The sequence below is a fragment of the Oncorhynchus clarkii genome, unplaced genomic scaffold (assembly GCF_045791955.1).
Source record: "Oncorhynchus clarkii lewisi isolate Uvic-CL-2024 unplaced genomic scaffold, UVic_Ocla_1.0 unplaced_contig_559_pilon_pilon, whole genome shotgun sequence".
NCBI classification, from domain to species: Eukaryota; Metazoa; Chordata; class Actinopteri; order Salmoniformes; family Salmonidae; genus Oncorhynchus; species Oncorhynchus clarkii.
In genome coordinates this window covers 126,434-137,029 of record NW_027260878.1, presented here as the reverse complement: position 1 = coordinate 137,029, position 10,596 = coordinate 126,434, and the positions used below count along the sequence as shown (strand labels likewise).

The 10,596-nt window shown below is 50.5% G+C and overlaps 1 protein-coding gene across 1 annotated transcript in view; it reads left to right on the top strand.

Moving 5' to 3' along the window:
* The first annotated feature begins 2,067 nt into the window (after window positions 1–2,067).
* LOC139402048 (dynein axonemal assembly factor 5-like) overlaps window positions 2,068–10,596 on the top strand; it is a 29,902-nt gene continuing 21,373 nt past the window's right edge. Inside the window, exons 1-3 of the mRNA XM_071146102.1 lie at window positions 2,068–2,112; window positions 2,918–3,061; window positions 5,405–5,573. Of these exons, the coding sequence (XP_071002203.1) occupies window positions 2,068–2,112; window positions 2,918–3,061; window positions 5,405–5,573 (358 nt within the window). The remainder of the gene's footprint in view (window positions 2,113–2,917; window positions 3,062–5,404; window positions 5,574–10,596) is intronic.

The following is a 10,596-nucleotide window of genomic DNA, read 5'->3' as shown; positions in this document are numbered from 1 at the left end:
CCAGGGAAGCCCAGAGAGGGGAGGGGGAAGCCCCAGGGAAGACCAGAGAGGTGAGGGGGAGGCCCATTGAAGCCCAGAGAGGTGAGGGGGAAGCCCCAGGGAAGCCCAGAGAGGTGAGGGGGAGGCCCAGGGAAGCCCAGGCCAGACAGGGGGACTAAGGAAGCAGAGGTTATCCTCAATGCTCACTTTCTTTTAGAATAGTGTCTAGTCTCTCCTCTCCAGACCTGGAAGTCCTGACCCTCTAGTCTCTCCTCTCCAGTCCTGTCATAGACTCACTGCTCTTCCATCTTATTTATTTATGCTTTGATCTCTTTTCCTTCCCACTGAAGTGGCATGCTGCTCTCTGGCTGCTCTCTGGCTTCTCTCTGGCCACTCTCTGGCCGCTCTTTTTCTGCTCTCTGGCTGCTCTCTGGCTGCTCTCTGGCTTCTCTCTGGCCGCTCTCTTTCTGCTCTCTGGTCGCTCTCTGGCCGCTCTCTCCGCTCTCTTTCCACTCTCTGGCAGCTCTCTGGCTTCTCTCTGGTCGCTCTCTGGCCGCTCTCTCCGCTCTCTGGCAGCTCTCTGGCTTCTCTCTGGCTTCTCTTTGGCCGCTCTTTCCGCTCTCTGGCTTCTCTCTGGCTTCTCTGGCCGCTCTCTCCGCTCCCTGGCCGCTCTCTTTCCACTCTCTGGCCGCTCTCTCCGCTCTCTGGCCGCTCTCTTTCCACTCTCTGGCAGCTCTCTGGCTTCTCTTTGGCCGCTCTCTTTCTGCTCTTTGGCCGCTTTTTCTGCTCTCTGGCTTCTCTCTGGCTTCTCTCTGGCCTCTCTCTGGCCGCTCTCTTTCTGCTCTCTGGCTGCTCTCTTTCTGCTTTCTTTCTGCTCTCTGGCCGCTCTCTTTCTGCTCTCTGGACGCTCTCTTTCCGCTCTCTGGCTGCTCTCTGGCTTCTCTCTGGCCGCTCTCTGGTCGCTCTCTGGCCGCTCTCTCCGCTCTCTTTCCACTCTCTGGCCACTCTCTCCGCTCTCTGGCCGCTCTCTTTCCACTCTCTGGCTTCTCTCTGGCCGCTCTCTGGCTTCTCTTTGGCCGCTCTCTGGCTTCTCTCTGGCCGCTCTCTTTCTGCTCTCTGGCTGCTCTCTTTCTGCTTTCTTTCTGCTCTCTGGCCGCTCTCTTTCTGCTCTCTGGTCGCTCTCTGGCTGCTCTCTGGACGTTCTCTTTCCACTCTCTGGCTGCTCTCTGGCCGCTCTCTGGTCGCTCTCTGGCTGCTCTTTCCGCTCTCTGGCTGCTCTCTGGCCGCTCTCTGGCTGCTCTCTGGCTTCTCTTTGGCCGCTCTCTTTCTGCTCTTTGGTCACTCTTTCCGCTCTCTGGCTGCTCTCTGGCTGCTGTCTTTCTGCTCTCTGGCTTCTCTCTGGCCGCTCTCTGGCCGCTTGGGGAAGACAGTGTTGTGCTCCTCCTAGTGCCTGCTTTGAGCACTGAACAGACATTTTGTCATTATGGAGAATGGGAGGGATGAGGTGTGTGTGCGTGCGTGCGTGCGTGCGTGCGTGCGTGCGTACAGACTCTTGGCCATCTCTCTCCGTTCCCTAATACACCCCCTCTCTCCCTAAGCAAACACCTGGAGGCTGCCTCCCCATCCCTCCCTCCCTCCTCTCTAATGACAGGCCACAGCAAAACAGGAAACAAGGCTGTGCTCCCGGTGATGGCATGGAAATTGGTCCGAGTGGAGGTCCTTTTGTCTAAACATGAGCTCACCCTACAGAGAGAGAGACACAGAGAGAGAGACAGAGAGAGAGAGAGAGACACACAGAGAGAGAGAGAGAGAGAGACACACAGAGAGAGAGAGAGAGAGAGAGACACACAGAGAGAGAGAGAGAGAGACACACACAGAGAGAGAGAGAGAGAGAGACACACACACAGAGAGAGAGAGAGAGAGAGAGACACACAGAGAGAGAGAGAGAGAGACACACAGAGAGAGAGAGAGAGAGAGAGAGACACAGAGAGAGAGAGAGAGAGACACAGAGAGAGAGAGAGACACAGAGGGGGAGACAGAGAGAGAGAGACACAGAGAGCGCGAGAGAGTGTCAGAACTGAAGGGAGGATGGCGTGTCGTGAGAGAGGTGAGAGGGAGCAGATGGCGAGAAGTGTGAGCGAGGGAGACAGAAGGAGGGATAGAGGGGAGAGGGCGGATAGAGTTCAGAGAAAATAAATCTAGCTTCTAGGCTGGTGGTGAAGGGAGCGGTCACACCATTGACTTTTCCCTCATTTAACAGTATGACAGTGAGGAACAGAGGTCAGGGGCTTCTCATGCACCATCAGACTAGCACTGCAGTCTCTCTCTTACTCCCTCTCTCTGTACCTATCTCTCTCTGTACCTATCTCTCTCTCTCTGTACCTATCTCTCTCTCTCTCTCTCTGTACCTATATCTCTCTTACTCCCCCTCTCTGTACCTATCTCTCTCTTATTCCCTCTCTCTGTACCTATCTCTCTCTTACTCCCTCTCTCTGTACCCATCTCTCTCTTACTCCCTCTCTCTGTACCCATCTCTCTCTTATTCCCTCTCTCTGTACCCATCTCTCTCTTACTCCCTCTCTCTGTACCCATCTCTCTCTTATTCCCTCTCTCTGTACCTATCTCTCTCTTATTCCCTCTCTCTGTACCTATCTCTCGCTGTACCTATCTCTCTCTGTACCTATCTCTCTCACCCCTCTCTCTGTACCTATCTCTCTCTCTCTGTACCCATCTCTCTCTCTCTGTACCCATCTCTCTCACCCCTTCTCACACTTCACCTCAATCTACACATTCCCCTATCTCCGTCTCCCTCTCTCTCCCGGTCTCTCCTTTTCCAGGTGTAAATGTGTGAGGGCTGATATTTAAATGTGTTTGTGTGATGTATGATATTTACCCAATAAAGGGCTGAATTAGAATTGTCTCTCCGTCCCTCTCCCAGGCGGTGTATCTGGACCAGTTGCTGTCCTGTGTGGATGTTCTGTTGTCTGTGTGTGAGAAGGACTGTAGCTCGGTCAGTCTACAGCTGTTACAGGTGCTGGTTACTGTCCAGAGCCTCTCCACTGAGCCACAGCTCACTGACAAGGTAAGATGTGCTCACATACACACACATACAGGACATGGACACACACACGTATGTCTACACATCCATACATCAAACCCCAGCTCACTGCCCTGGTAAGACACACACACACACACACACACACACAGACACACATACACACAGCCTCACCCAGTGGCTCTAACGAGCAATCCCATTATCCTCTCTGTCTTCCAGGCAGGCCTCCCCTCCCCTGTGGGCTCAACGTTTATAACCATCCACCTCTCCTGTGTAACTACTCCTCTCCTTCTCTGCTCTGACATGTGGTGATCTAGAATGTTTTTAACATGTAACACTCTCTTTCCACCCCCCTCCTCCTTGTTTATTACAGCTGTGAGTATGTTTTGTATAGCGGGCCAGAGAAGCTATTTGAAGAATGTGAGTGTTAGCCCTGGTTCAAAGTGGGCACAGTGGAACTCGACAGTCTACTGTAATTACCCATTTAGTCAGAAATTGCACCTTTGGAGTGGAACTAGTTTAAACCGTTGCCGAGGGTGAAAGGAGGCGGTTTTGAGAGAGCGAGAGAATCAGCCCCATCTTTCCTCACGCCTGCTGCCATTACATGCCATGCGAGCGCCATCCTGCCGCGAAGGACACTCCTCGTCCGGGTAACTTGACCCAGAATAAAACAACAAAGAGAAGAGGCAGAGGAAACAGAACAGACTGTAAAAGCCCTGTGTTACGTCTTAGTTTAGCCGGTCTGTCTGGACTGTGTGCTAATAGCAGGTCTACGAGGAGAGGAGCGGGAAGTGGAGTTGCACTCTGGCCAACGGATGAATGACTGACCACTCAGTGGCCTTCTATGTCTGACTGTCTGTGTGTCTGTCTGCAGAAACGGTGTCCTGTTTGGAACTGGGAGGAAGAATAGGGACAGGGACATGTAGAGAAGGGGGGAAGGAGGGAGGGAGAGCATGGCCTGAGACATGTAGAGAAGGGGGGAAGGAGGGAGGGAGAGCATGGCCTGGGACATGTAGAGAAGGGGGGAAGGAGGGAGGGAGAGCATGGCCTGAGACATGTAGAGAAGGGGGGAAGGAGAGCATGGCCTGAGACATGTAGAGAAGGGGGGAAGGAGGGAGGGAGAGCATGGCCTGGGACATGTAGAGAAGGGGGCAAGGAGGGAGGGAGAGCATGGCCTGGGACATGTAGAGAAGGAGGGAGGGAGAGCATGGCCTGGGACATGTAGAGAAGGAGGGAGGGAGAGCATGGCCTGGGACATGTAGAGAAGGGGGGAAGGAGAGCATGGCCTGGGACATGTAGAGAAGGAGGGAGGGAGAGCATGGCCTGGGACATGTAGAGAAGGAGGGAAGGAGAGCATGGCCTGGGACATGTAGAGAAGGAGGGAGGGAGAGCATGGCCTGGGACATGTAGAGAAGGAGGGAGGGAGGGAGACCATGGCCTGGGACATGTAGAGAAGGAGGGAGGGAGACCATGGCCTGGGACATTCCTGGACGTTGTTCCACCTCCCAGGGGGAATGGCAACGCCAGTTTTCCCAGAAAATGATCTTCCAGTTTGTGTGGGGGGGGGGGGTAGGGGTTGTTGGCTCCCTTCGCAGGGGGTTAACACTATTGACTCAAGAGGACAGTCAATCAGACAGTGTCCATCCCCGCCTCCCCTCAAGGGGACCATAACGCGCCCCTCGAGGTCACTTCCTCTGTCCTGAAGAGACAACACTATGCTCACGCTCCTTTCTCTCACTCTGCTCATTTCCTCTCCGTTGATGTTTATTGTGACTATGGGATGTATGCTTCCTGTTTGTTTTCTGTATGGGTACATGTGTTAGTGGTTTGATGTATAAGACTAAGAGCATGTGAAGCACATTGTTTACAGTGTTTTTGGAGAGTTATTATTTTCATGGTAAAGTTACTGTTCATGCTTCTGTTTCCAGATGTAATCTAAACTTACAACACAGCCATTAACATTTTAATGGAATGTGTTGATCACTTTCTCTCACCTTCCCTTCCTGTTTCTCTCTCTCTCCCTCTCTCTGTCTCTCTCTCCTGTCTCTCTCCTCTCCATCTCCCTCTCCATCTCCATCTCTCTCTCCATCTCCATCTCTCTCTCCATCTCCATCTCTCTCTCTATCTCCATCTCTCTCTCTCTCTCCATCTCTCTCGCTCTCTCTCTCCTCTCCGTCTCTCTCTCTCTCCTCTCCGTCTCTCTCTGTCTCTCTCTCTGTCTCTCTCTCTCTCTGTCTCTCTCTCTCTCTCTCTCTCTCTCTCTCTCTCTCTCTCTGTCTCTCTCTCTGTCTCTGTCTCTCTCTCTGTCTCTCTCCATCTCTCTCTCTGTCTCTCCATCTCTCTCTCTCCTCCCTCTCTCTCTCCTCTCAGGCAGAGCAGAGCGTAGTGTCTCTGTGTAAGGTCCAGGGTCTGGCTACAGTAGCTGACCTCTACAGGCAGCACATGGATCAGCTGCTCCAGTGGCTCTCAGCCTCTCAGAAGACCTGGACCAGCTACTCCCCCCAGAGACTGCAGCTCCAGGTCATCGCCACCCAATCAGGTGAGACTATAGGTTAGGCTTCTCCAAGCGTGTTCCTGGAGAGCCTACCCTCCTGTAGGTTTTAAATCCAACTCCACTTGTAACTAACCTGATTCAACTGATCAGATCGATATTAATTCAAATCAGGTGTGTTAGATTAGGGTTGGAGAGAACCTACAGGAACATAGAGTTGATCAGGCTGTTGATTGTGGCCTGTGGAATGTTGTCCCACTCCTCTACAATGGCTGTGTGATGTTGCTACACCTGTCAGGAGGCTGGATTATCTTGGCAAAGGAGAAATACTCACTAACAGGAATGGAAACAAATGTTGGTATGTCCGTTCTATTCACTTTATTTCTACGCTGTCATCTACCCTTAAGACCTGTATGACTCTGAGACAAGTCAAAGACCTTTAACTCAAGTCCCCTTTAGAAACACTCACACAGACAGAAAGAGACTTGCCTGGCTACCCAAACTCCTTGCACCGGCAAAACATCACACCCATGGATGTTAGTTTCTTCTTCGCAATGAGTCTGTATCTGAGTACCTCCTCTACGGTCTGATTGGTCCCAGAAACCGATGGTTTGGGCCAGAGCCAGAACAAAAATGAGTCTGTATCTGAGTACCTCCTCTATGGTCTGATTGGTCCCAGAAACCGATGGTTTGGGCCAGAGCCAGAACAAAAATGAGTCTGTATCTGAGTACCTCCTCTACGGTCTGATTGGTCCCAGAAACTGATGGTTTGGGCCAGAGCCAGAACAAAAATTAGTCTGTATCTGAGTACCTCCTCTACGGTCTGATTGGTCCCAGAAACCGATGGTTTGGGCCAGAGCCAGAACAAAAATGAGTCTGTATCTGAGTACCTCCTCTACGGTCTGATTGGTCCCAGAAACCGATGGTTTGGGCCAGAGCCAGAACAAAAATGAGTCTGTATCTGAGTACCTCCTCTACGGTCTGATTGGTCCCAGAAACCGATGGTTTGGGCCAGAGCCAGAACAAAAATGAGTCTGTATCTGAGTACCTCCTCTACGGTCTGATTGGTCCCAGAAACCGATGGTTTGGGCCAGAGCCAGAACAAAAATGAGTCTGTATCTGAGTACCTCCTCTACGGTCTGATTGGTCCCAGAAACCGATGGTTTGGGCCAGAGCCAGAACAAAAATGAGTCTGTATCTGAGTACCTCCTCTACGGTCTGATTGGTCCCAGAAACCGATGGTTTGGGCCAGAGCCAGAACAAAAATGAGTCTGTATCTGAGTACCTCCTCTACGGTCTGATTGGTCCCAGAAACCGATGGTTTGGGCCAGAGCCAGAACAAAAATGAGTCTGTATCTGAGTACCTCCTCTACGGTCTGATTGGTCCCAGAAACCGATGGTTTGGGTCAGAGCCAGAACAAAAATGTGTAAAGTGGCACTTTTAAAAATGTGTCATTGGCTTTGATACTCTGATGGTTAGAGATGGTCCAATCGCTGATGACTTGGTTTTGTACAACACCCCGCACTTTGATGTCACTACAAATCACTTGAATGGTGGCAGTCTGACTGAAGTATGTAGCGAATGATAGCAGCAGAATAATTCAGTTTGAGGCATCTGGCAAGTCAGCAACATAACCTGCCATTATCCAGCTACACACAGAAAGCTTGTCATTAGAGCCAAGTTAGCTTAGTGACTAGGGTAAATCCCCCCCCCCCCCCACTCCCAGTCTGTCTCAGTCCAGGTTAGGGAGGGTTACAGGGCTCTGAACTCACTTTACGCATTACTTTACCCCTATCCACCATAATCCTCCGACATTAGCACCTCCGACACACGTTCTTTCATCCCGGATTGCTCTCTCTTTCTCTCTTTCAATTCAATTTCAATTCAAGGGGCTTTATTGGCATGGGAAACATGTGTTAACATTGCCAAAGCAAGTGAGGTAGATAATATACAAAAGTGAAATAAACAATAAAATTAACAGTAAACATTATACATACCGAAGTTTCAAAACAATAAAGACATGGGTTGTATTTACAATGGTGTTTGTTCTTCACTGGTTGCCCTTTTCTTGTGGCAACAGGTCACAAATCTTGCTGCTGTGATGGCACACTGTGTTATTTCACCCAGTAGATATGGGTTTGTTTTCGAATTCTTTGTGGATCTGTGTAATCTGAGGGAAGTATGTGTCTCTAATATGGTCATACATTGGCCAGGAGGTTAGGAAGTGCAGCTCAGTTTACACCTCATTTTGTGGGCAGTGTGCACATAGCCTGTCTTCTCTTGAGAGCCAGGTCTGTCTACGGCGGCCTTTCTCAATAGCAAGGCTATGCTCACTAAGTATGTACATAGTCAAAGCTTTCCTTAAGTTTGGGTCAGTCACAGTGGACAGGTATTCTGCCACTATGTACTCTCTGTTTAGGGTCAGTCACAGTGGTCAGGTATTCTGCCACTGTGTACTCTCTGTTTAGGGTCAGTCACAGTGGTCAGGTATTCTGCCACTGTGTACTCTCTGTTTAGGGTCAGTCAAAGTGGTCAGGTATTCTGCCACTGTGTACTCTCTGTTTAGGGTCCGTCACAGTGGTCAGGTATTCTGCCACTGTGTACTCTCTGTTTAGGGTCCGTCACAGTGGTCAGGTATTCTGCCACTGTGTACTCTCTGTTTAGGGTCAGTCACAGTGGTCAGGTATTCTGCCACTGTGTACTCTCTGTTTAGGGTCAGTCACAGTGGTCAGGTATTCTGCCACTGTGTACTCTCTGTTTAGGGTCAGTCACAGTGGTCAGGTATTCTGCCACTGTGTACTCTCTGTTTAGGGTCCGTCACAGTGGTCAGGTATTCTGCCACTGTGTACTCTCTGTTTAGGGTCAGTCACAGTGGTCAGGTATTCTGCCACTGTGTACTCTCTGTTTAGGGTCAGTCACAGTGGTCAGGTATTCTGCCACTGTGTACTCTCTGTTTAGGGTCAGTCACAGTGGTCAGGTATTCTGCCACTGTGTACTCTCTGTTTAGGGTCAGTCACAGTGGTCAGGTATTCTGCCACTGTGTACTCTCTGTTTAGGGTCAGTCACAGTGGTCAGGTATTCTGCCACTGTGTACTCTCTGTTTAGGGTCAGTCACAGTGGTCAGGTATTCTGCCACTGTGTACTCTCTGTTTAGGGTCAGTCACAGTGGTCAGGTATTCTGCCACTGTGTACTCTCTGTTTAGGGTCAGTCACAGTGGTCAGGTATTCTGCCACTGTGTACTCTCTGTTTAGGGTCAGTCACAGTGGTCAGGTATTCTGCCACTGTGTACTCTCTGTTTAGGGTCAGTCACAGTGGTCAGGTATTCTGCCACTGTGTACTCTCTGTTTAGGGTCAGTCACAGTGGTCAGGTATTCTGCCACTGTGTACTCTCTGTTTAGGGTCCGTCACAGTGGTCAGGTATTCTGCCACTGTGTACTCTCTGTTTAGGGTCAGTCACAGTGGTCAGGTATTCTGCCACTGTGTACTCTCTGTTTAGGGTCAGTCACAGTGGTCAGGTATTCTGCCACTGTGTACTCTCTGTTTAGGGTCAGTCACAGTGGTCAGGTATTCTGCCACTGTGTACTCTCTGTTTAGGGTCAGTCACAGTGGTCAGGTATTCTGCCACTGTGTACTCTCTGTTTAGGGTCAGTCACAGTGGTCAGGTATTCTGCCACTGTGTACTCTCTGTTTAGGGTCAGTCACAGTGGTCAGGTATTCTGCCACTGTGTACTCTCTGTTTAGGGTCAGTCACAGTGGTCAGGTATTCTGCCACTGTGTACTCTCTGTTTAGGGTCCGTCACAGTGGTCAGGTATTCTGCCACTGTGTACTCTCTGTTTAGGGTCCGTCACAGTGGTCAGGTATTCTGCCACTGTGTACTCTCTGTTTAGGGTCAGTCACAGTGGTCAGGTATTCTGCCACTGTGTACTCTCTGTTTAGGGTCAGTCACAGTGGTCAGGTATTCTGCCACTGTGTACTCTCTGTTTAGGGTCAGTCACAGTGGTCAGGTATTCTGCCACTGTGTACTCTCTGTTTAGGGTCAGTCACAGTGGTCAGGTATTCTGCCACTGTGTACTCTCTGTTTAGGGTCAGTCACAGTGGTCAGGTATTCTGCCACTGTGTACTCTCTGTTTAGGGTCAGTCACAGTGGTCAGGTATTCTGCCACTGTGTACTCTCTGTTTAGGGTCAGTCACAGTGGTCAGGTATTCTGCCACTGTGTACTCTCTGTTTAGGGTCAGTCACAGTGGTCAGGTATTCTGCCACTGTGTACTCTCTGTTTAGGGTCCGTCACAGTGGTCAGGTATTCTGCCACTGTGTACTCTCTGTTTAGGGTCCGTCACAGTGGTCAGGTATTCTGCCACTGTGTACTCTCTGTTTAGGGTCAGTCACAGTGGTCAGGTATTCTGCCACTGTGTACTCTCTGTTTAGGGTCAGTCACAGTGGTCAGGTATTCTGCCACTGTGTACTCTCTGTTTAGGGTCCGTCACAGTGGTCAGGTATTCTGCCACTGTGTACTCTCTGTTTAGGGTCCGTCACAGTGGTCAGGTATTCTGCCACTGTGTACTCTCTGTTTAGGGTCAGTCACAGTGGTCAGGTATTCTGCCACTGTGTACTCTCTGTTTAGGGTCAGTCACAGTGGTCAGGTATTCTGCCACTGTGTACTCTCTGTTTAGGGTCAGTCACAGTGGTCAGGTATTCTGCCACTGTGTACTCTCTGTTTAGGGTCAGTCACAGTGGTCAGGTATTCTGCCACTGTGTACTCTCTGTTTAGGGTCAGTCACAGTGGTCAGGTATTCTGCCACTGTGTACTCTCTGTTTAGGGTCAGTCACAGTGGTCAGGTATTCTGCCACTGTGTACTCTCTGTTTAGGGTCAGTCACAGTGGTCAGGTATTCTGCCACTGTGTACTCTCTGTTTAGGGTCAGTCACAGTGGTCAGGTATTCTGCCACTGTGTACTCTCTGTTTAGGGTCCGTCACAGTGGTCAGGTATTCTGCCACTGTGTACTCTCTGTTTAGGGTCCGTCACAGTGGTCAGGTATTCTGCCACTGTGTACTCTCTGTTTAGGGTCA